The following is a 26438-nucleotide window of genomic DNA, read 5'->3' on the forward strand; positions in this document are numbered from 1 at the left end:
AGAGGGGAAACCGGCCAGGCAGAGAGAGCAAGGGCGGTTCGTTGCTCCAGCCTTTCCGTTCACCTTCACACCCCTGGGCCAGACTACACTTAATCATAGGACCTACTGAAGAGATGTGTCTTCAGTAAAGACTTAAAGGTTGAGACTGAGTCTGCGTCTCTCACATGGGTAGGCAGACTATTCCATAAAAATGGAGCTCTATAGGAGAAAGCCCTGCCTCCAGCTGTTTGCTTAGAAATTATAGGAACAATTAGGAGGCCCGCGTCTTGTGACCGTAGCGTACGTGTAGGTATGTACCGCAGGACCAAATCGGAAAGATAGGTAGGAGCAAGCCCATGTAATGCTTTGTAGGTTAGCAGTAAAACCTTGAAATCAGCCCTTGCCTTAACAGGAAGCCAGTGTAGGGAGGCTAGCACTGGAGTAATATGATCAAATTTTTTTTGTTCTAGTCGGGATTCTAGCAGCCGTATTTAGCACTAACTGAAGTTTATTTAGTGCTTTATCCGGGTAGCCGGAAAGTAGAGCATTGCAGTAGTCCAACCTAGAAGTAACAAAAGCATGGATACATTTTTCTGCATCATTTTTGGACAGAAAGTTTCTGATTTTTGCAATGTTACGTAGATGGAAAAAAGCTGTCCTTGAAACAGTCTTCATATGTTCTTCAAAAGAGAGATCAGGGTCCAGAGTAACGCCGAGGTCCTTCACAGTTTTATTTGAGACGACTGTACAACCATCCAGATTAATTGTCAGATTCAACAGAAGATCTCTTTGTTTCTTGGGACCTAGAACAAGCATCTCTGTTTTGTCCGAGTTTAAGAGTAGAAAGTTTGCAGCCATCCACTTCCTTATGTCTGAGACACAGGCTTCTAGCGAGGGCAATTTTGGGGCTTCACCATGTTTCATTGAAATGTACAGCTGTGTGTCATCCGCATAGCAGTGAAATTTAACATTATGTTTTCGAATGACATCCCCAAGAGGTAAAATATATAGTGAAAACAATAGTGGTCCTAAAACGGAACCTTGAGGAACACCGAAATTTACAGTTGATTTGTCAGAGGACAAACCATTCACAGAGACAAACTGATATCTTTCTGACAGATAAGACCTAAACCAGGCCAGAACTTGTCCATGTAGACCAATTTGGGTTTCCAATCTCTCCAAAAGAATGTGGTGATCGATGGTATCAAAAGCAGCACTAAGATCTAGGAGCACGAGGACAGACGCAGAACCTCGGTCTGACGTCATTAAAAGGTAATTTACCACCTTCACAAGTGCAGTCTCAGTGCTATGATGGGGTCTAAAACCAGACTGAAGCGTTTCGTGTACATTGTTTGTTTTCAGGAAGGCAGTGAGTTGCTGCGCAACAGCTTTTTCAAAAAAATTTGAGAGGAATGTAAGATTCGATACAGGCCGATAGTTTTTTATAATTTCTGGGTCAAGATTTGGCTTTTTCAAGAGAGGCTTCATTACTGCCACTTTTAGTGAGTTTGGTACACATCCGGTGGATAGAGAGCCGTTTATTATGTTCAACATAGGAGTGCCAAGCACAGAAAGCAGCTCTTTCAGTAGTTTAGTTGGAATAGGGTCCAGTATGCAGCTTGAAGGTTTAGAGGCCATGATTATTTTCATCATTGTGTCAAGAGATATAGTACTAAAGCACTTTAGTGTCTCCCTTGATCCTAGGTCCTGGCAGGGTTGTGCAGACTCAGGACAACGGAGCTTTGGAGGAATACGCAGATTTAAAGAGGAGTCCGTAATTTGCTTTCTAATGATCATGATCTTTTCCTCAAAGAAGTTCATGAATTCATCACTGCTGAAGTGAGAGCCATCCTCTCTTGGGGAATGCTGCTTTTTAGTTAACTTTGCGACAGTATCAAAAAGAAATTTCGGATTGTTCTTATTTTCCTCAATTAAGTTGGAAAAATATGATGATCGAGCAGCAGTGAGGGCTCTTCGATACTGCACGGTACTGTCTTTCCAAGCTAGTCGGAAGACTTCCAGTTTGGTTTGGCGCCATTTCCGTTCCAATTTTCTGGTAGCTTGCTTCAGAGCTCGTGTATTTTCTGTATACCAGGGAGCTAGTTTCTTATGACAAATGTTTTTAGTTTTTAGGGGTGCAACTGCATCTAGGGTATTGCGCAAGGTTAAATTGAGTTCCTCGGTTAGGTGGTTAACTGATTTTTGTCCTCTGATGTCCTTGGGTAGGCAGAGGGAGTCTGGAAGGGAATCAAGAAATCTTTGGGTTGTCTGAGAATTTATAGCACGACTTTTAATGCTTCTTGGTTGGGGTCTGAGCAGATTATTTGTTGCGATTGCGAACGTAATAAAATGTTGGTCCGATAGTCCAGGATTATGAGGAAAAGCATTAAGATCCACAACATTTATTCCATGGAACAAAACTAGGTCCAGAGTATGACTGTGGCAGTGAGTAGGTCCAGAGACATGTTGGACAAAACCCACTGAGTCGATGATGGCTCCGAAAGCCTTTTGGAGTGGGTCTATGGACTTTTCCATGTGAATATTAAAGTCACCAAAAATGAGAATATTATCTGCTATGACTACAAGATCCGATAGGAATTCAGGGAACTCAGTGAGGAACGCTGCATATGGCCCAGGAGGCCTGTAAACAGTAGCTATAAAAAGTGATTGAGTAGGCTGCATAGATTTCATGACTAGAAGCTCAAAAGACGAAAACGTCGTTGTTTTTTGGGGGGTAAATTTAAATTTGCTATCATAAATGTTAGCAAGACCTCCGCCTTTGCGGGATGCGCGGGGGATATGGTCACTAGTGTAACCAGGGGGTGAGGCCTCATTTAACACAGTAAATTCATCAGGCTTAAGCCATGTTTCAGTCAGGCCAATCACATCAAGATTATGATCAGTGATTAGTTCATTGACTATAACTGCCTTTGAAGTGAGGGATCTAACATTAAGTAGCCTTATTTTGAGATGTAGGTATCACAATCTCTTTCAATAATGGCAGGGATGGAGGAGGTCTTTATACTAGTGAGATTGCTAAAGCGAACACCGCCATGTTTAGTTCTGCCCAACCTAGATCGAGGCACAGACACGGTCTCAATGGGGATAGCTGAGCTGACTACACTGACTGTGCTAGTGGCAGACTCCACTAAACTGGCAGGCTGGCTAACAGCCTGCTGCCTGGCCTGCACCCTATTTCATTGTGGGGCTAGAGAGGTAAGACGCCCTGTCATTGTTCGTAGATAAGATGAGAGCACCCCTCCAGCTAGGATGGAGTCCGTCACTCCTCAACAGGCCAGGCTTGGTCCTGTTTGTGGGTGAGTCCCAGAAAGAGGGCCAATTATCTACAAATTCTATCTTTTGGGAGGGGCAGAAAACAGTTTTCAACCAGCGATTGAGTTGTGAGACTCTGCTGTAGAGCTCATCACTCCCCCTAACTGGGAGGGGGCCAGAGACAATTAATCGATGCCGACACATCTTTCTAGCTGATTTACACGCTGAAGCTATGTTGCGCTTGGTGACCTCTGACTGTTTCATCCTAACATCGTTGGTGCCGACGTGGATAACAATATCTCTATACTCTCTACACTCGCCAGTTTTAGCTTTAGCCAGCACTGTCTTTAGATTAGCCTTAACATCGGTAGCCCTGCCCCCTGGTAAACAGTGTATGATCGCTGGATGATTCGTTTTTAGTCTAATACTGCGGGTAATGGAGTCGCCAATGACTAGGGTTTTCAATTTGTCAGAGCTAATGGTGAGAGGCTTCGGCGTCTCAGACCCCACAACAGGAGGAGCAGAGACCAGAGAAGTTTCGGCCTCCGACTCCGACTCGCTTAATGGGGAGTACCGGTTGAAAGTTTCTGTCGGCTGAATAAGCGACACCGGTTGAGCATTCCTACGCGTTTCCCTCCAGAAGCCATGAGAAAGTTGTCCGGCTGCGGGGACCGTGCGAGGGGGTTTATACTAACGTTACTATCTGTACTTACTGGTGCCACAGGCGCTGTTTCATCCTTTCCTACACTGAAATTGCCCTTGCCTAACGATTGCGTCTGAAGCTGGGCTTGCAGCACAGCTATCCTCGCCATAAGGCGATCGTTCTCCTGTATATTATAAGTACAACGACTGCAATTAGAAGGCATCATGTTAATGTTACTTAGCTTCGGCTGTTTGAAGTCCTGACGAACCATGTCCAGATAAAACCTACGGGATGAAAAAAGTTGAGTGAGGGAAAAACAAAAAATATACGGTAATGAAAAAGTAAAAACCGTGAAGTAGTCAGGTAGCAAAATAAGATCGGCAACAAAATGCACAGCAGCACATAAACAAGACAATCTACTGACAAACCCTTTTTAATCCTTGTCATATAAAGAGAAATAATGAAGAGAAATTATAGATAAAACAGATCAGTGCTCATAGGCCATTGGACATAAACATTACACAACAAGTTGCAAATCGTAAATTTAACGAGTGGTTTGGAAGGAATCAGTGACAGTGGCTGTGTGGTCCCAAATCTTGGATTAAGGGGCTTTTTTCCAAATTGGAAATGATAAACATTCAACATTGGCCATGCTGTCAAATAAGCATGATTTGTGCCACGCTCAAAACAACTGTTATTCGGAGGACCGCAGTGACACCTTCTTGTTCAAGTGAGCACAGCATGAACAATGTGAGTCCAAAAATGTATTGTATGCTGCTTGTGTATGTTGTGTAGTAAGATGTTAGTAGCCCATGTGCCTCACCCTAATAATTTGGTCTATTTACCCCTCAAAATTTCACCTACTCTTCTGACTGTTCTACTGTAGCCTATAACCAGTTTTAGAGAAATGTAATCATCAAATATTGTAAGAGCTTTCATTGTCTGCTCATATGCCCCCTTTATTTATCCTACGGTTCTGACTTGGTGTACAGGGAGAACACTGTAAGAACGGCCCATGTTCTGAATTCTGTCGTTGTACATTTCAAAAGTGCTAAACAACTAGTTATATTGACTAATGATACGTCCGTCCTAGCTCGCTCTTTAATGGCTAAATCAAAATTACGGATTGCCTCTTATCCGCTTGTCGTCCCCTCATGCAATAGTTTGTACATCTCAATTTTCATTAGAAACCACATTTGTTTAAGCAAGCCAGCCATATCAGAAATGTTTTTTTTAAAGGCAGTAAATGAGGCTGAATGAACTGTTTCGCTGCCAGACAAGGCTCCGCTGATAACCAGGTAAAGCAGTGGTAAGATGTTGGGACTGCTGTTGGGACAGCTTTATGTAGGCCCAAACAGTTTTTTGTCACCGTTTGTCACCATTATAGTGCAATTAATGTATTGTTTAGTGTTGTGTTGTGTAGTGGCTTTGCAGGCATGCATTCCACTTTTCTTTTTTTTCCCCCACCAAGATTTAAATGCTAAAATCGCCACTGGTTGATTGCCACTTACATTGGGGACACCAAAGCTGCCTTCCTTCTCGTGTTCCCCTTGACTTACACTATAAATACAAAAGTATGTGGACACCCCTTCCAATTAGTGGATTCGGCTATTTCAGCCACACCTGGAATGATGTCGACAGGTCTATAAAATCGAGCACACAGCCATGCAATCTCCATACACAAACATTGGCAGTAAAATGGTCTTACTGAATAGCTCTGTGACTTTCAATGTGACAATGTCATAGGATGCCACCTTTCCAACAAGTCAATTAGTCTAATTTCTGCCCTGCTAGAGCTGCCCCAGTCAACTGTAAGTGCTGTTGTGAAATGGAAACATCTGGGAGCAACAACGGCTCAGCCACGAAGTGGAAGCCCACACAAGCCAACAGAACTGGACAAACGGAGTGTCATCTGCCCTCAGTTGCAACACTCACTACCGAGTTCCAAACTGCCTCTGGAAGCAACGTCAACACAAGAACTGTTCGTCGGGAGATTCATGAAATGAGTTTCCAAGGCCGAGCAGCTGCACACAAGCCTAAAATCACCATGTGCAATGCCAAGCATAGGCTGGAGTGGAGTAAAGCTCGCTGCCATTGGACTCTGAAGCAGTGGAAACGCGTTCTCTGGAGTGATGAATCACGATTCACATTTTGGCAGTCCGACGGACTAATCTGCATTTGGCGGATGCCAGGACAATGCTACCTGCCCCAATACATAGTGACAACTGGAAAGTTTGGTGGAGGAGGAATCTGTGCTTCCAACTTTCTGGCAACAGTTTGGGGAAGGCCATTTCCTGTATGACAATGCATGCACAAAGCGACGTCCAAACAGAAATGGTTTGTCGAGATTGATGTGGAAGAACTTGACTTGCCTGCACAAAGCCCTGACCTCAACCCCATCGAACAACTTTGGGATGAATTCAAATCAAATCAAATTTTATTTGTCACATGCGCCGAATGCAAAAGGTGTAGACATTCCAGTGAAATGCTTACTTACAAGCGCTTAACCAACAATGAGGTTTTAAGAAAAATCTGTGTTAAGTAAAAAACAGATAAGTAAAAAATAAAAAGAACAAACAATTAATAGCAGCAGTAAAATAACAGTAGCGAGGCTATATCTAGGGGGTACCGGTAGAGCATCAATGTGCGGGGGAACAGGTTTGCTGAGGAAATTGAGTTTGAGTTTATTTTTATTTTTACAGGGACAGTGCACATTAATCAACGTTTCAGTAAAAGTGCGGGTTTTAGTCAGCCGGCTAATTTTCAACCACAGTCCCTTGGCAGGTTATTTAAAACAATTACAATAACAATACAGACAATCATTGAGCAGTGAGCACACGCATAGCAACATAGGACAAGCAAGACATAGAATACAGACAGAGCAACATAGGACAAGCAAGACATAGCATGCAGACAGAGCAACATAGCACAAAAAGCAACAAGACAAAATCCATAAAAGCAACAAAGTGTTTCCACACCTCACAATCTACAAACAGCATGGAAAGCGGCAATACACAACTAGAGATTATTATCACAAATCTGATTGGCTTTTAGCCATGTCTTCATGTTTTTTGTGAAAGTGTGATAGGTGGTGCAGTTATGTGTGTCTGATGGCAGTGTATTCCAAACATGGGAACCTCTCACAAAGAAAAGCAATTGACTAAAGGTTATTTCCCTTAAGGGAACTATACAGTCACCTCTCATGGCAGACCTTGTGGATCTGCTGCCATATGTTTGGGTTTTCTGTTTAACAAAAGTACTGAGTGGAGGGGGAGCCAGGCCATTTAGGATCTTGAATACAAGACATGTGTCGGTGTATTGCACAAGATTTTTCCAACTCAGGAGCTCATACTTTCTGAGGATGTAACAGTGATGCAACTGGGTCCTAGACTTGATGACGGTCCGCCGCCCGGTGGCGAGTGTAGGAAACAACATCTCCACCCCACTGATCCTCAACACTGGGGCCCCACAAGGGTGCGTTCTCAGCCCTCTCCTGTAATCCCTGTTCACCCATGACTGCGTGGCCATGCACGCCTCCAACTCAATCATCAAGTTTGCAGACGACACTACAGTGGTAGGCTTGATTACCAACAACGATGAGACGTCCTACAGGGAGGGGGTGAGGGCCCTCGGAGTGTGGTGTCAGGAAAATAACCTCTCACTCAATGTCAACAAAACAAAGGAGATGATCGTGGACTTCAGGAAACAGCAGAGGGAGCACCCCCCTATCCGCATCGACGGGACAGTAGTGGAGAAGACAAACTGAAATGGTCCACCCACACAGACAGCGTGGTGAAGAAGGCGCAACAGCGCCTCTTTAACCTCAGGAGGCTGACGAAATTTGGCTTGTCACCAAAAACACTCACAAACTTTTACAGATGCACAATCGAGAGCATCCTGTCGGGCTGTATCACCTCCTGGTACGGCAACTGCTCCGCCCACAACCGTAAGGCTCTCCAGAGGGTAGTGAGGTCTGCACAACGCAAGGGCAAACTACCTGCCCTCCAGGACACCTACACCACCTGATGTCACAGGAAGGCCAAAAAGATCATCGAGGACAACAACCACCCGAGCCACTGCCTGTTCACCCCATTATCATCCAGAAGGCGAGGTCAGTACAGGTGCATCAAAGCTGGGACTGAGAGACTGAAAAACAACTTCTATCTCAAGGCCATCAGACTGTTAAACAGCCATCACTTACATTGAGTGGCTGCTGCCAACATACTGACTCAAATCTCTAGCCACTTCAATAATTATAAATTGGATGTAATAAATGTATCAGTAGTCGCTTTAAACAATGCCACTTTATATAATGTTTACATACCCTACATTACTCATCTCATATGTATATACTGTACTCTATACCATCTACTGCATCTTGCCTATGCCGTTTGGCCATCGCTCATCCATACATTTATATGTACATATTCTTATTCATTCCTTTACTCTTGTGTGAATAAGGTAGTTGTTGTGAAATTGTTAGATTACTTGTTAGATATTACTGCATGGTCGGAACTAGAAGCACAAGCATTTCGCTACAGTTGCATTAACATCTGCTAACCATGTGTATGTGACCAATAAAATTTGATTTGATTTGACAAGGCTCGACGAGTTGTGCGTCCGAGATCCCGTTCTGCACACCACTGCTGTTATTTGCCTGTTTGTGGCCCGGCCGTTAGCTTGCACGATTCTTGCCATTCTCCTTCCACCTTTCATCAACTAGCTGTTTTTGCCCACAGGACTGCCGCTGACTGGATGTTTTTGGTGTTTTTGTTTTCTGTGTCTAATTCTGGATAAGGTGCTTTGTAGCTCAGTTGGTAAAGCATGGCGCGCATAACGCCAGGGTAGTGGGGTTGATTCCCTGGGACCACCCATACGTAAAATGTACGTGCTTCGGATAAAATTGTCTTCTAAATGGCATATATTATAAAAGATTCTGCTATTTCCCCCTGCAGTACCTCCAGACCTTGCTGACTGGTCAGCATCCCCTCTCTCAGGACGGTGAGCTGGTTGGTTCCCCTGCAGGTTAAATATACAGTACCAGTCAAATGTTTGGACACACACTCATTCCAGAGTTTTTCTTTATTTTTACTATTTTCTACATTGTAGAATAGTAGTGAAGACATTAAAACTATGAAACAACACATTATGGAATCATGTAGTAACCAAAAAAGTGTTAAACAAATCAAAACATATTTTATATTTTTTCAAAGCAGCCATTGACAAATTTGGACACTCTTGGCATTCTCTCAACCAGCTTCATGAGGTAGTCACCTGGAATGCATTTCAATTGACAGGTGTGCCTTCTTAAAAGTTGTTTGATGATGACTATTGGGCTTCCTATCAAGCATTTTGAGAGCCTGTTCGTAGACTGACTGAATGGGTTTTAATGTTGTACAGCAAGCTTGGGCCCAACTAGTCAAGCAGTATGTTAAGTGACGGAGTATCATAGATTTGATTTGAAGGACAGTTTTGCTACCTCTGTAATTAAACAATTTCGTAAAAGTAGGAAATTAGCTAGGTTGAATTTGGTTATTTGAATTACCTTTTTCACCTGCTTTTTAAAAGAGAGGTTTGAATCAAGTATGATGCCAAGGTACTTAAAATCAGATACCACCTGGAGCTTCTCCCCTGACACATAGACATCTTGCTCAGTAGCATCAGTTGCACTCTTTGTGAAGAACATGCAGACAGTTTTTTCACATTGAGATGCTAACATGAGTCACTGAGCCACTTTGTCACCTGGACCATGACAGTAGTGAGTTCTTGTGCAGCTTGTTTTTTGCTCTTTGCGTGCACATATATCACTATATCATCTGCATAAATTTGAACTTCAGTCCCAGTACAGACAGAAGGCAGATCATTAATGTACAGGCTGAACAGGAGGGGCCCCAGTATTGACCCTTGGGGCCCGCCCACATCATAGCTAAGATTGGGAGACAGCTCATTGCTCACTCTGACACACTGAGTTCTGCCTTCAAGGTATGTTTTCATCCATCTTAAGGCATCGGGGAAAAAGTTGAACTTTGACAATTATGTGATGAGAACCTCATGGTTAACAGTATCAAAAGCCTTCCTTGGGTCCAGAAACACAGCCCCAACAACGCCCCCTTTGTCCATCCTGGACTTAGGTAATATCATATCAAATCTTATTTGTCACATGCGCCAAATACAAATGGTGTAGACCTTACAGTGAAATGCTTACTTACAAGCCCTTAACCAACAATGCAGTTTTAAGAAAATACCTAAAAAAGGGAGGGAGAGGTTGTTGTAAAAGCACCACACGGCCAGGTCTCTGACCTCCTCCCTATAGGCTGTCTCATCGTGGTCGGTGATCAGGCCTACCACTGTTGTGTCATCAGCAAACTTAATGATGGTGTTGGAGTCGTGCCTGGCCATGCAGTCATGAGTGAACAGGGAGTACAGGAGGGGACTGAACACGCAACCTAAGGGGCCCCCATGTTGAGGATCAGCGTGGCAGATGTGTTGTTACCTACCCTCACCACCTGGGGCGGCCCGTCAGGAAGTCCAGGATCCAGTTTCAGAGGGAGTTGTTTAGTCCCAGCTTATTGATGAGCTTTGAGGGCACTATGGTGTTGAATCCTGAGCTGTAATCAATGAATAGCATTCTCACATAGGTGTTCCTTTTGTCCAGGTGAGAAAGGGCAGTGTGGAGTGCAATAGAGATTGCATCATCTGTGGATCTGTTGGGGCAGCATGGAAATTGGAGTGGGTCTAGGGTTTCTGGGATAATGGTGTTGATGTGAGCCATGACTAGCCTTTCAAAGCACTTCATGGCTACAGATGTGAGTGCTGCGGGTCAGTAGTCATTTAGTCAGGTTACCTTAGTGTTCTTGGGCACAGGGACTGTAGTGGTCTTTTCCCTCTGGTTGCACATTTAACATGCTGGTAGAAATGAGGTAAAACGGATTTAAGTTTCCAATTTAAGAATTCAAATCAAATCAAATGTTATTTGTCACATTCACATGGTTTGCAGATGTTAATGCGAGTGTAGCGAAATGCTTGTGCATTTGGAACCCTGACGGCGAGTCAGGCCTAATCGCCCAACATCAGTGCCTGACCTCACTAACGCTCTTGTGGCTGAATGGAAGCAAGTCCCGCAGCAAAGTTCCAACATCAAGTGGAAAGCCTTCCCAGAGGAGTGGAGGTCGTCATAGCAGCAAAGGGGGGACCAACTCAATATTAATGGCCGTGATTTTGGAATGAGATGTTCGATGAGCAGGTGTCCACATACTTTTGGTCATGCAGTGTACTTTCTCAACCGACAGGAGTTGCAGTTGTCTGGGTGGCCAGGGTTGCCAGGTGGAGCTGAAATTTCTAGCCCAATGACCAAAATCTAACCACAAGGCCTCAAAAATAGGTCAAGAAATTGTTGCGCAGCAAGATATACCCCCTTTCCATGTTGTTATCGAGATAATTAAGAAGGAATATCAACGTAGGTAGCTTCATCTATGGCCTTTGTGTTTTTCTGTCGTGCTAATGTGCAGTAGCCTATATCATATATGTATTGCATAACGGCACAATCATTTGGGCTTTTTTGGGCTTGGGCTCATTAAATGTAGTTAATGTAGGGCTCATAAAATGTATTTAATATGTCTCATCAGGCTCAGCTAGCATCAGGTTGGACATTTCATGCTGATCAAAGCTCTAATCAAATCCAGACATAAGCCTATTTACATGCTTTATAATGCTTTTGGAAGATATTTCCGGTTTTGTCATACACCTGGTATACCATGTCTTTTTTTAATTATAACCTTTATTTAACTAGGCAAGTCAGTTAAGAACAAATGATTATTTACAATGAAGGCTTACCAAAAGGCAAAAGGCCTCCTGCGGGGACGTGGGCTGTAATAAAAAATTATATTAATAATATATATAAATATAGTTTTAGATTTGTTAAAAAAATGTGTTTTACAAAATGTATGCAACAGGTTGAAATTATTTGATTGCTGGAAAGAGGTTATGGGTTTGTTTATTGTTTACTGTTTAGTGTTTATTTTGGGTGTTGATTTCACTTAATTAAACATTGTATTATCTGATGTGTTTGAGTAGGATTCTTTCTTCCGGGACGGATGGAAGTCAACTAAAGTATGTATGTTAAAGGAGACATGGGAGAACACGTCTACATTTTTATTAAATGCCTGGGATTAAATATCACTGATTCCTTACGCTGAGAAATGTACTACTTTTGCGAAAGAATTCTTTTACATTTAGTGGGGTAACAGGAACAATCCAAAGGAGAAAAAGCTATCACATATTTGTTGGACATTGGTCTAGTAATGATACCAGGATAATTGTATCTAAGGGTAGCGCATGTTCAATTAAGCATACATATACATTGATGTAGATTAAAACTAATGATTAATGATTTGAGGGAGTACAGTGGAATTATCATTATTATTATGTTTTGTTTGTAGTTAACTTTTGAGTTTCTGAATTGGTGTAGTATAATGAATGCTAACGAAGTGTTTTGTGTTTTTTGGGGGAAAATTTGGATTTCTTTGTCTCTCTTTGGAATGTTTCCTGGGGCTATAATCTTGGGAGAGTGAGTGAGATTGAGGTCGTAAACTACCACAATTGAAAAGGCCTGGCAAATTATTGTTTGTTTTTACCTTAAGGTTTGCAAATACCCAAACACAACACATTTGTTATTACTAGTTGTTGGTGTTTTTAAAATAGTATGTTTGATTTGTTTCCTTTGGGTTTAGTGAGTTTTCCATTTGACTTAGTGCTAAGATATCTGGAATTTTTAGTTTTTATTTTCTGAGTTTTAATTAAACATGTGTATTCTTTTGATAAAGAAATGTTCTGGGAACCTGAGATACATGTAGAAAATGTTTGACGGTTTTTTCTTTAATTTGTCTAGTATAGTAAGAAACACTTTCTGAAGGGTTTGTATGACCTATGACCCGTATCATGACTTTTCATTGGGGCTTGATCAACCTCATTGAAAAGCCATTTGGATAAAGAATTTTAGGTCATTTGTTATACTGATTTCAAGGTAATTTGTGAACTTGATACTTATGATGGAGTTTATAGTTCTTAGACTTATTTGTAATTTGGACCAATGTGATAGAGGGCATTGCCTTTAACTAAGGGTAGGCTGCTTTAAGTATATTTTCCTATGAACATATGGGTACAATAATATTTCTTTGTGGAGTTTTTCAGAGTAGTGATTTTAATTTGATTATGTTATTTGAAATGTTGTTTTATCTTTTGACCTGTAGTAGTGTTTTTTTATACATTACTCTCATGGAGAGTTATGTGTTAGAAATGGGGGAGGATACAGTCCTTTGAGGTTTTGGATTCAGGCCTTTGAGGTTTTGGATTGAAGTTTACACACCTTGAGTGATATGTGAAGGAGTGTATTGTTGTGTTGTTTGTTCTGTTCTATTCCCGATAGGTTATAGGTCTAACTTCCTGATCTTTTGGCTCTGCGATGAAGTTGAAATTGTGATGGTGTCACGCCCTGACCTGAGAGAGGCTTTTTATGTCTATATTTAGGTTTGGTCAGGGTGTGATTTGGGTGGGCATTCTATGTCTGTATTTCTATGTTTGGGATTGCTTTGTTTCGGCTGGGTATGGCTCCCAATCAGGAACAGCTGTACTTCGTTGTTGCTGATTGGGAGTCATACTTAGGCAGCATGTTTTTCCTTTGGGTTTTGTGGGTAGATATTTTCTGTTTAGTCATTTGTTACCTGCCAGAACGGTTTGGCTGTTGTCTTTTGTTTATTTTGTAAATTGTTCTCTTTTTACATTACATTTCAAAGATGAGCACTAACCACACTGCGCCTTGGTCTACTCCATTCAACAGCCGTTACAGATGGGAAGTATAAGCCAATTTGAAAGAATAGTTTCAATAGAATGTGTTGTTATTCTCTTTGAAATATGTTTAGACATTTGTATTAAGAATAATTGGTTAAAGTAATAATTTATCATGTAGTTAATGAACTGAACTAAAATGTTGTTCTGGTCTGTTCTTTCGAGGTTATCATGAAAAGTGACATCAGACGGTATCTTAATGCATGGAAGAGATAATTGGACCGAACAGTGTGTGTACCTCAAACCCCCTCTAACTGGCTGAAGAAGAAGACAAAGGCATTGAATATGGCCCTGTCCGCATCATTTCTACCGAGAGAAATGGCCGAGCCAGCAACTGGTGTACAGTATCCGATCTAAGCTATCAACTGCTTTTCTCTCATGTTTCTCTCAGGCGTGTGAGAGGAGTCCATGTGGAGTGAGCATGGAGAAAGGTGCTGTTCTAAACTTCAATTATGTTGCTGGTATACTGGTTGACGAATGGACAAGACATAATGGGCGTCTAAGGTGAAACATTGAAATTGGGACATTATAATGGGCCATTCACTTTGAACTGTAAAGCTATCTGAAGAAGAACGAAAAGAACGCGAGAAGAATCAGTGCCTGGAGGAGGGGGTTGGTCAACTGTGCCCAAAACTGTTTAGACTTTTGGGGTATCAGGTTGATTGTAGAGGTCTACTCCATGTAAAATTATAGTAATTTAGATTAAGAATGCATTGAGATATTGATCTGTATAATAATCGTGATAAAAAAAGTTAATGGTAGAATTATGGGATAATTATACTGGATGTTAATATAAATGTACATTCTGCTAATGTTGATGTTTGTTAAATTGAGTTTTTACTTTGAGTGAGTGATAAGACCAATTTGAATCACTGAGCAATGTCATTTTAAAAATTTGGTTGGATAATTAACTGGGTTCTAATTATGATTTTATTTGGAAATTGAATGATTTTTTTAAAACTGAAGGATTGAGTTGAGTATGTTAATATCTATATGAGTGAAGAAATTAATGTATTAGGGATTGATTGTTTTGATTATTGTTATGAACTAAAGATGTTGAGGCTCTGAACTCTGATCTGGAGAGTGAAAATGATCCTAATCTATTTGATCTATAGGCATTGCCTTATAAATAGTGGAATCATGATGCTTGTCTTGGGTCATGTTCATTGGGCACCAAGGGAATACATTTTATTTTAACCAAGAGTCACTACCTGGATTTGTACAACAAGATATGCTAATTTTAGTTTCTGGGATGGAAATAGTCATTTCCAACATACTATGCTGATCCATTGGAGTGTGATAGATAACTAAAGATTATTTTATTAAACTCCATTGTTGCATGCACTGCATTATGCATTAATTATGTGCTTTTCACTGTCTATGGAAAATATAGCTTTGAATCCCATAAACTGTATGCATTTTTTTTCTTCTTGTGTTCGTGCAGGTGACTGTATCATAACCTTCCCAGACAAATTGCTAGAGTGTTCAGAAAATGTGTTGGGGGTTTGAATGAGGCTGAGTGTTGTGGTCATGTGCAGGAACCCCATGCAATGAGTTATTGTTTGATGATTTTTGGATTATGTAGAATATATGTATTTTCTATGTGAATGAATGTTCTTAAATCTTGTGATTTTCTTTTAAGTTGAGAGGGGACTCAGAGGGATGACTGTCCTTTCTGTTGAGATGAGGCCTGTGTTTAGACACTGGTTCTCCTGTAACTTAGGGAGCATTTTTATGTTCTGTTTTCTTTTTGTATTTTCTTAACAATGTATTATTCCGTGGGATTAAACATGTGCATGTCTGTCTTGTAGAATCAAGGTTGTAAACTAAGTTTCCGAAGGGAGAAAGCTTACATGAAGCTAAGGTACTCGAAATTGAAGGGATTTGATTCTTTATTTTCTTTTTAAATTTGATAATGTATTTTTTTTACATAATTCATATAACCTACAACTACTGTTTGTAAGGTGTAACCTTACTGTTCTGATTCTCTAGAAGGGACGGAGTCCCTTGAGAGGGGAATGTGGCGGATGAATCAGAATTAGTTGGGTAACATAGATAATTAAGATGTTTTATTTGCATAATATGCTTATGTGAGATACTTGTCATATGTGAATGAATCTGTTAAACCATGTGAAGGGATGGCGTGATTAATGGGGAACTGTTATAGGAATTTTCTATCCTAATGATAATAATTAACAATCGATAAGCTTTGACTAATCCCCAAGGTTTGTAAGACAATGGGTTAATAATAATTAGGCAAAGATTCAGCTTTCTGCAAAAGGTTCGTACGGTTTATTCAGAGAACGTTCTGCCCAACATTGACAAAGAAGTTCATTTTATCCTCTCTCTCCGCTTACGCACACACCTCCACACAAACAGTAGATAACCTACGCACATACATACACACAAACAGTAGATGAATGTATCCCTCCCCGGACTTCTCACAACTGTTAATCACTATCCAGCGCTGTCTGTGCTTTCCCCCCCGAGATTACTGAGACCTTGAGAGTTACTCCCATATTTCCTCCAAAGCCTCTCAAAGTTGCTAGGTCAGGTAGAACAAATGTCTACGGTCCTCTTAGGTCCACTAATACGCACACACATTTCTCTCCCTCTCCAGCCTCTACTAGACCTTTATGGGACTTACGTTCAGTACTTTAACTATTCATTATACATTCTACATCAACTACGAATTACTAATTAGATGAGTTTCAGAGTGGATTTGTCACGAATCCCACCAAAGGTGGCACCCCTGCCTGTTCGGGTGGTGCTCGGCGGTCGTCGTCGCCGGTCTACTAGCCACCGCTGATCCCTTTTTCCTTTTCTGTTTGTTTGGTCTTATTGGTTGCACCTGTTCCCTGTTTCATTTCTTGATTTGTGTTTATTTAAGCCTGTCAAGCCCGCCCAGGTTTGTGCGGGATTATTTCACTGTTTTGTTATTTGGATGTGCTGGCTGGTGCCTTATTTTCTCTCCGGACTGTTTGCCCTGTGTTTTGGGTTGGTCTACCTTATTACGCGCCATTCTGTTTTGGCGTGAACGTTTTGTGCCGGAGAAATAAAAGACGTATTACTTACCCTCTGCTCCCTGCGCCTGACTCCAACCACCACTCCTAGAATCCTTGACAGGATTCTTTACTCATTTACCTATAATCATTTATTTCACTTATCAGGAACCAATTACTTGTCTCCACAATGTCTGTGCGCAAGTCACTCCCTCCTTTGGCATTGGGGGAAGGTGTATGGCAGTGTCTGGACCCTTGTATGTCCCCTCTGATGTTGCACTTATCTTGGGATAGTGTATAACCTAGAGGCTCACTCCCCTCAGTGAGCTTGTCCAGGAGTGGAGTCAAGAGGTGGTTTACTTGAGATGGGAGTATCTAGAGTTGTCAATTGATTTATGCCATTGGATGAGCTAATGGTTCTGTTCTATACCGTACCAGGGAGAGACGGTTCCAGTTTGGGGTAGGAGGACCAGACACTGGTCTATACAATGAAAACGGTTGACACAGCAGTTGCTGTCTGATATGTTTTATAGATATCTTTCATACAAAACTTAACCTTTGTGAACTGTTCCTAAGATCTGTGGTTCGTCATGTACATTGAGAGGGGTGTATCTTGGCTATAAAAGATCTTTGTACTTTTGTGTAGTCACTTTTCAATGGTTCATTAGTGATAGCGAATCATTGAAAGTCAAGTGCTTTTGCAAAAGCATCTTAATTATTAAAGATGTAGTTTTAAGTATAACTCTGACTGGTGTGTGAAGTTTGTAACTCTCCTCATTTGGTAATGCAGAAATTAGCCACAACACAAGCTACAGACTAGTAGTTTATGCTTGCTTGGCAAGTTAAGGCATGTAACACTAAATAAGAAATGCCCTGACAATAAAAATGTCAGGATACTGTATGCAGCTATTCATATCATTCACCTGAAAGACCAAAGCAAATAAATGACATGCAGGATGTTTTTCAGTTGGTAACCATTTATAAATATGCTATTCTTCAATACATAGGGTTGACTGTACAGAATACAATCAGTTATCATGAGATAAAAACACATTCTTTTAGTTTTTAATCAATATTTCATCACAGCGCTCTGCAAGCTCACATTTACAGACTAAAGAACTCTGCTCAGCAAGCAAATACATTTAAATAAAATAAAATAATAAAACTAGAACGCTTCAGAGTTTTGCGTTTTGTCTGGTTGGAGGTTTGGTGGAAAGGATACAGCTTCATTACTCTATCCCACATGTCTATCCCAGACCAGATGTATATCCCACATGTCTATCCCTCATGTATATCCCACATGTCTATCCCAGACCAGATGTATATCCCACATGTCTATCCCACATGTCAATCGCAGACCAGATGTATATCCCACATGTCTATCCCACATGTCAATCCCAGACCAGATGTATATCCCACATGTCTATCCCAGACCAGATGTATATCCCACATGTCTATCCCACATGTCTATCCCAGACCAGATGTCTATCCCACATGTCTATCCCAGACCAGATATCTATCCCACATGTCTATCCCAGACCAGATGTCTATCCCACATGTCTATCCCAGATGTCTATCCCACCTGTCTATCCCAGACCAGATGTCTATCCCACGTCTATCCCACATGTCTATCCCAGACTAGATGTATATCCCACATGTATATCCCACATTTCTATCCCACATGTATATCCCACATGTCTATCCCAGACCAGATGTATATCCCACATGTCTATCTCACATGTCTATCCCACATGTCTATACCAGACCAGATGTATATCCCAAATGTCTATCCCAGACCAGATGAACATCCCAGATGTATATCCCAGATGTCTATCCCACATGTCTATCCCACATGTCTGTCCCAAATGTCAATCCCAGATGTACATCCCAGACGTCTATCCCACATGTCTATCCCAGACCAGATGCATATCCCAGATGTCTATCCCAGATGTCTATCGGACATGTATTTCCCAGATCTATATCCTACATGTCTATCCCAGACCAGATGTACATCCCAGATGCATATCCCAGATGTCTATCCCAGATGTCTATCGGACATGTATTTCCCAGATCTATATCCCACATGTCTATCCCAGACCAGATGTACATCCCAGATGTATATCCCAGATGTCTATCCCAGACCAGATGTATATCCCAGATGTATATCCCAGATGTACAGTACCAGTCAAAAGTGTGGACACACCTACTCATTCAAGGGTTTTTCTTTATTTGTACAATTTTCTACTTTGTAGAATAATAGTGAAGACATCAAAACTATGAAATAGCACATATGGAATCATGTAGTAACCAAAAAAGTGTTAAACAAATCAAAATATATTTTATATTTGAGATTCTTCAAAGCCACCCTTTGCCTTGATGACAGCTTTGCACACTCTTGGAATTCTCTCAACCAGCTTCATGAGGTCGTCACCTGGAATGCATTTCAAATGAATGTCAGTCAATCCGGAAAATGTCAAGAACTTTGAAAGTTTCTTAAAGTGCAGTCGCAAAAACCATCAAGCGCTATGATGAAACTGGCTCTCATGAGGACCGCCACAGGAAAGGAAGACCCAGAGTTACCTCTGCTGCAGAGGATAAGTTCATTAGAGTTACCAGCCTCAGAAATTGCAGCCCAAATAAATGCTTTACAGAGCTCAAGTAACACACACTTCTCAACATCTCAACTGTTCACAAGAGACTTCGTGAATCAGGCCTTCATTGTCGAATTACTGCAAAGAAACCACTACTAAAGGGCACCAATAATAAGAAGAGACTTTCTTGGGCCAAGAAACACGAGCAATAGACATTAGACTGGGCGAAATCTGTCCTTTGGTCTGATGTCCAAAGGTTCGTTTTTGGTTCCAACCGCCGTGTCTTTGTGAGACGCAGAGTAGGTGAACGGATGATCGCCGAAGGTATGGTTCCCACCATGAAGCATAGAGAAGGAGGTGTTATGGAGTGGTGGTGCTTTGCTGGTGACACTGTCAGTTATTTATTTAGAATTCAAGGCACACTTAACCAGCATGGCTACCACAGAATTCTGCAGCGATACACCGTCCCATCTGGTTTGCGCTTAGTGGGACTATCATTTTTTTCTTCAACAGGACAATGACCCAACACACCTCCAGGCGGTGTAAAGGCTATTTGACCAATAAGGAAAGTGATGGAGTGCTGCATGAGATGACCTGGCCTCCACAATCACCCGACCTCAACCCAATTGAGATGGTTTGGGATGAGTTGGACCGCAAAGTGAAGGAAAAGCAGACAATAAGTGCTCATCATATGTGGGAACTCCTTCAAGACTGTAGGAAAAACATTCCAAGTGAAGCTGGTTGAGAGAACGTCAAGAGTGTGCAAAGCTGTCATCAAGGCAAAGGGTGGCTACTTTGAAGAATCGGATTTGTTTAACACTTTTTTGGTTACTACATGATTCCATATGTGTTATTTCATAGTTTTTATGTTTTCCCTACTATCCTACAATATAGAAAATAGTAAAAATAAAGAAAAACCCTTGAATGAGTAGGTGTGTCCAAACTTTTGACTGGTACTGTATTTCCCAGATGTCTATCCCAGATCCCAGACCAGATGTATATCCCAGATGTCTAACACAGATTCCAGACCAGATGTATATCCCATATGTATATCCCAGATGTCTATCACAGAACCCAGACCAGATGTATATCCCAGATCTATATCCCAGATGTCTATCACAGAACCCAGACCAGATGTATATCCCATATCTATATCCCAGATGTCTATCACAGAACCCAGACCAGATGTATATCCCAGATGTCTATCACAGAACCCAGACCAGATGTATATCCCAGATGTATATCCCAGATGTATATCCCAGATGTCTATCACAGAACCCAGACCAGATGTATATCTAGATGTCTATCAAAGATCCCAGACCAGATGTATATCCCAGATGTCTATCACAGATCCCAGACCAGATTCAGGACACTGTGTATACTGTATGTGTTTCTGTTTGAAATCAGGAAAAATAATAAAACATGCATCTGAATATTTACAGCCAACTAATTTACATTTTACAGTCAACTAATTTACATCGAAAGATGGAAAACAAAACACCTCAAAAGTCCTTTTATAGTCCTTTTTGAAAGAATAGTACAATTCCTCACCCATACAGTATGGTCTTAAAGTTGTCCAAATGAGCTATCCTGTGGGTAGGGAACCATTTGAATAATTTTATTCACCCATTTGAATAGCAGACAAGATCAAAATGGAAGCAGTCCATGAAGCAGTGGCAACTGACTGAGCATTCAATCTGACTGAAGTACATTCACACACCCATTGTTTTTATACTCTCACCTGGCAAATATAAAAATATGTTAGTCCGTTCATGAATACAACCTTTACATTTCTCTCTCCAGGACTTTCCCTTGACATTGAAGTTAAGTGCTTTGTCACTGGATTTGGGACCATCTGATTGACTGTCAGTCAATAGGTTCCACACACTGTGATTTAATTGAATAGTAGCTATAAGGAAACTGCAAAAGAGGACAATTTTCACTCGTGGTAAGGATAAAAAAAGAACACAAGCCACTTGCGTATGAGATCCGTCTGTCTATGAAGGGATCTGGGGTTGGGTTGAGGGGGATGGCCAGTATATGCAGCTTTTACAATGTGCTATAAAGTCTATACATCTTCAGACATTTAAAAACATTGTTTGCACTTTATATTGTCATTCACTACTTTGCTTTGTAGATCAGAGTTCCTACGACAATGAGTAATCAGTAATAATCCAGTATCATTGGTCAGAAGCCCCAACTGACCTCCAATAATACAAAATCAGTAACATTCAATAACGATAAAGTAACAAAAATACATAAAGTGCACCTTAAGTTAAGAACTTCACAGGCATTTAGTGCAGACATTTATGAATAATATAAACGTAATAAAAAGTTAAATTAAAATACCAAAAATATAACATGACAAAGCTAATATTTAGAAACTAGGAAAATATCCTTTGACATGTGAGTAATTCAAAGTTTCTAAATGTCCCTCATTCCCTGTCCTAGTTGATTCTGAAACCATGTTGTTGCATCATGGACCACATTAAGCATGTATTGCCTTTGCACCCACCTAATGGTCTTTGTATTGCAGAAGAAGTGCCATTCATATGAAATTAATGATTTTTTTGTTTACTGCTTTTTAGTGTTCAGTCTAACCACGATATACTGTTCTATCCACCATCATCCTGTCCTTTATAGCCCTTCAGTTGGCATCATCTGTAAGTATTAACATTCCTGGTTGTTTTATTAACACTTACATATCATACGTTTGTGTTACTTTTACAGATATATTGTCACTAGACTAAACCGGATTAGCCGTTCCTATTGAAATGAATGTAGCTAGCTGCTATCAACATGCTAGCTACTTAGTATGTGTGTGTGTTTTGTATGCTGTGACTTTTTGTGTTGCAGTTTTACACTTTTCATCCTTAAATCGACTAAAGATATCTCCGGCCTAGTTCTTGGATGATTGAGTGTTTTGGATGAGTTTCAGCTGGCTGTATAGCTGAAAAAGCGCTCGATGGGAGCAAGGACTTATTAAGGACAGCACAAGGACAGAAGGCTAAAAAATAATTAAAAACAGAAAGAACACAAAGAAAATCATTCATGTTTTTATATGTATTTACATTATATAACTTAATAATAAATATAATAATTTCTCTATGCACACTCACGGTGTAATTTCTGACCCATTTACAGTAGTGAACATATTAATATTGTATTACAGAGAGTCTAGCAACCTTGAATAAGAGCACAAGTCGTATTTTAAAGATAGCATATGGTAGATGGATAGAGAATTCACAGGTACAGTAAGGTAAGGGCCCTCAGTTTCACTCCCACTCCCTCCCCCTGGAAGTGTTAGGGACTCTGACCCTGTGTTTGATCAGGACTGGCCCTGTGTTTGATCAGGACTGGCCCTGTGTTTGATCAGGACTAGCCCCAGTGTGTTAGTTTCTATGTACTGTATGACTAGACTACTACCCCGTGTGTGCCTATTGTAGACTGCTCACTGTGTGAGTGGGGCCTATTGTAGACTGCTCACTGTGTGAGTGGGGCCTATTGTAGACTGCTCACTGTGTGAGTGGGGCCTATTGTAGACTGCTCTCTGTGTGAGTGGGTTCTGTTGTAGACTACTGTCTGTGTGAGTGGGGCCTGTTGTAGACTGCTCACTGTGTGAGTGGGGCCTGTTGTAGACTGCTCACTGTGTGAGTGGGGCCTGTTGTAGACTGCTCACTGTGTGAGTGGGACCTGTTGTAGACTGCTCACTGTGTGAGTGGGGCCTGTTGTAGACTGCTCACTGTGTGAGCGGGGCCTGTTGTAGACTGCTCTCTGTGTGAGCGGGGCCTGTTGTAGACTGCTCTCTGTGTGAGCGGGGCCTGTTGTAAACTGCTCTCTGTGTGAGCGGGGCTGTAATCTGTCTATGTATCATGTGTTCTTCATCAACGTCAAACAAGGTCAGCAGCCTTAACTCAACATCCCCCCTCCCCTCCCTTCCTCCCTTCCCTTCCCCCCCCTCCCTTTCTCCCCTCCCACTCACACGCCCAGTCCGGCCGTGGACGGTACATTCACACATTCGACTCCACGAAAGGTCTCTTTGGTTTGATGGGGGAGGTGGGGCCCTGCCTAGAGTCACGGGACATATCACGGGAGAGCTGTCGGTACATGTTGTCCTGGTAGGCCTGAGCTACGGGCAGAGTCCTGGCCACCTTCACGTCTGGGTAGGTGGGCACCTGGCTCACCCTCTCCAGGATGTCCCCTCCTCCACCCCGGGAGGCGCCGTTGGCCAGCTTGCCCAGGGAGGACTGCTGCTGCTGGGGCTGCTGGGGGTAGTAGTCCTCCTCCAGGAGTTGTCCGTTCTGGGCGTTGTTAGTCTTGTTGTAGTAAGCGAAGTTCCCCAGCGAGGTGGGGGGGCTGTAGGACGAGCCCTGCTGGACCAGTTGGCCGGGCGATGTGGGGCTGATGCCAGAGTCCATGGAGGTCATAGCCCAGGGCCGCTGGGACGAGGGCTGCTGCAGGTATTGAGTCTGGTGAGTCCGTGCTGTCTTGTCTATGATGCCCATGAAGGGCGTGGTCCGTGAGCGGGTGCTCTCACCCTGGTACAGCCCCCCACCGCCCCCCTGGGAGGGCGAGTTTGGGGAGATGTCGTCGTTACAGGAACGCTCGTACCCCTCGTAGCCTTCGTAGCCCTCGTAAGCCACCTGCAGCGGGATCTCCATCCCCTGGATGGAGGAGGAAGGCCTGAAGCCTGGGACTAGATTACAGCTAGAGCCCCCTGTGGGGATGTTGTTGCTGGAAGGGGAAAAGCGGAGGCCCGCGCTCTGGGAGTGGATGAGGGGCCGGGGAGTGGAAATGTGTGGTTTGATCTCCGTGGTAGTGGCACTGACGGGCCGCCTCACCATGTGGCCGATCTCTGGTGATCCGAGCTGGCACTGGGGCATGGCACTGTTTTGTCGCTCCAGCTCGTGCTTGGCACCAGGGTAGTAGGCAGCTGATTGGCTGCGGCTAATCTGGGGGGTCTGGCTATAGCGGACAGCTCCCTGGAGCTGGCCCCCTTGTCCTCCCCCACTGCTGGCACGGTAGGCAGAGGAGGGGCGCTGGGGTAGCTCATCCTTCATCAGGCCCTCTATAACCCCTCCCCGGCCCCCGTGCTGACAGAGGGCCCCAGCTGAGAGGCTGGACTGGGGCATGGAGCGACCATCCAGGGAGGGCTGGTACATCAACCGGCTCTGGCTCTCCATCGGCACATCCATGGAGGCCCCCTGGTAACGCATGGGGTGACCCATCTGGCCGTATGTGTTGCTGGGCTGATTGGTGCGAACAATCTGGGCCATGGAGGGCTGAAGGCGCAGGCCCTGTGCCTGGTGGTGCTGTTGAGCCTGGTGATGCAGGGAGTCCTGGTGGTGTTGGGAGGCCTGGTGGTGTAGTTGGGCCTGGTGGTGCTGTTGGGAGACCTGGTGGTTCAGTTGGGCCTGGTGGTGCTGGTGGGTCTGGAGGGTGTCGTGGTGCAGAGAGGCCTGGTGGTGCAGGGAGGCCTGGTGGTGCAGGGAGGCCTGATTATGCAGGGAAGGCTGTGAGCTCTGCTGGAAGGACCTCTGGCTGCTCATCTTTGAAAGGGTAGGCTGCTCCTGCTGGTAGCGCACCGGAGACCCTGACTGGGACCTGTACAGACACACACTCTCCACCGGGGGACTGGCTCTGTACTGGCTCTGTACCCCACCCCGACGCAGAGGGGATAGCGGGGGGCTCTGGTATCCGTGGTCCATCCCTTGTCCCCCTCCTCCATTGGGCGGGGGGCTGAAGCGGTAAGTGGTCTGGTGCACCGGGGAGGCCTGCGGAGGGCTGTGTCGGTAGGGGGAGTTGTGGTGCGTGGGGGACATTGAGGGGGGCGACGGCAGCTGGTAGTTCTGGATGCCGGGGGATGACATGGAGGTGGGGCTGGGGTGGTCGTAGACGTAAGCCTGGCCCATGGGGGAGCCCCCTGACAGGTAGGCCTGGTCCTGGTGGTAGGGGTGCTGGTGGATGGTTGGAGAAAGAGGGGGGCTCTGGATGATAGGCAGGCTGGAGGGGTTGGAGCAGAGCTCCCTCTCGAGGGCCAGACCCATAGAACCCATACTCACCATAGACATGGCCTCCTGCTCCAGATAGTCCTCGTCCTCAAACAGATCCTGGACCGGCTCCATGTCCTCCAGCCGAGGCTCCGGGGGAGGGGGGAGCTCCAGGGGGAGTGGGAGGGAGGACAGGGACATCTCCTCCTCCTCCTCCCCCCCATCTGGGGGAGGCGAGGGGGGAGGAGATGGGGGAGGCTCCAGCTTCTGTGCGTCCTCCTCCTCCTGGGTAAGCTGTCGACACTCCTCCTCTACCCGCTGCAGGAGGCGCTGGATCTCAGGGTGGTTGGGGCTCTGCTTCATTGCTTCATTCAGGTCCTCCAAGGCCTCAGGGAACTGCCTGCAGAGACAGGCAGGAGTGGGAAAATGCAACAGGGTTGGAACTGAGGTAAGGTTTGTATTCTTACATTAAGTGTTTTTTAATGATTTTATTTATTTTATAAAACACGGCTGTGAAAATGAATAAACTAAGGAAAAAACTATTGGTCACAAAAAAGGAGGAAAATCTTATGATGAGAGACTGAAAAATATGAGATCAGAGCAGAATATGTCAACGGTTCTACAGTGGAAGGGAAGCAGGGATGTAAATAGAAGGTTACCTGCTGCTACGCTTGGCTCGGGCTCTGGCATAGTACGCTTCGTATGATTTTGGTTTCAATTCAAGTGCCTTTGTAGCAAACTCCTCAGCCATCCCAAAGTCCTGAATGAAATAACAAGTGATCCATGAGTCAGATACCGACAATAGAGGTACTATCCAGTACTGTTACATCCATGAGTCAGATACTGAGGTACTATCCAGTACTGTTACCTCCATGAGTCAGATACTGAGGTAATATCAAGTACTGTTACATCCATGAGTCAGATACTGAGGACAATAGAGGTACTATCCAGTACTGTTACCTCCATGAGTCAGATACTGAGGTAATATCAAGTACTGTTACATCCATGAGTCAGATACTGAGGACAATAGAGGTACTATCCAGTACTGTTACCTCCATGAGTCAGATACTGAGGACAATAGAGGTACTATCCAGTACTTTTACCTCCCTGAGTCAGA

The 26438-nt window shown here is 43.3% G+C and overlaps 1 protein-coding gene across 2 annotated transcripts in view; it reads right to left on the reverse strand.

The window, feature by feature from the left end:
* Positions 1-20241: 20241 nt before the first annotated feature.
* The window catches only part of LOC106610487 (protein TANC2-like), a 215890-nt gene continuing 209693 nt past the window's right edge, over positions 20242-26438 (reverse strand). For both annotated transcript variants that reach the window (XM_014209876.2, XM_045724542.1), the window contains 2 exons: positions 25981-26081; positions 20242-25721 (listed from right to left, as the gene is read on the reverse strand). In XM_014209876.2, coding sequence (XP_014065351.2) covers positions 23342-25721; positions 25981-26081 — 2481 coding nt within the window. In that variant the 3' untranslated portion in view covers positions 20242-23341. The remainder of the gene's footprint in view (positions 25722-25980; positions 26082-26438) is intronic.

The sequence above is a fragment of the Salmo salar genome, chromosome ssa01 (assembly GCF_905237065.1).
Source record: "Salmo salar chromosome ssa01, Ssal_v3.1, whole genome shotgun sequence".
NCBI classification, from domain to species: Eukaryota; Metazoa; Chordata; class Actinopteri; order Salmoniformes; family Salmonidae; genus Salmo; species Salmo salar.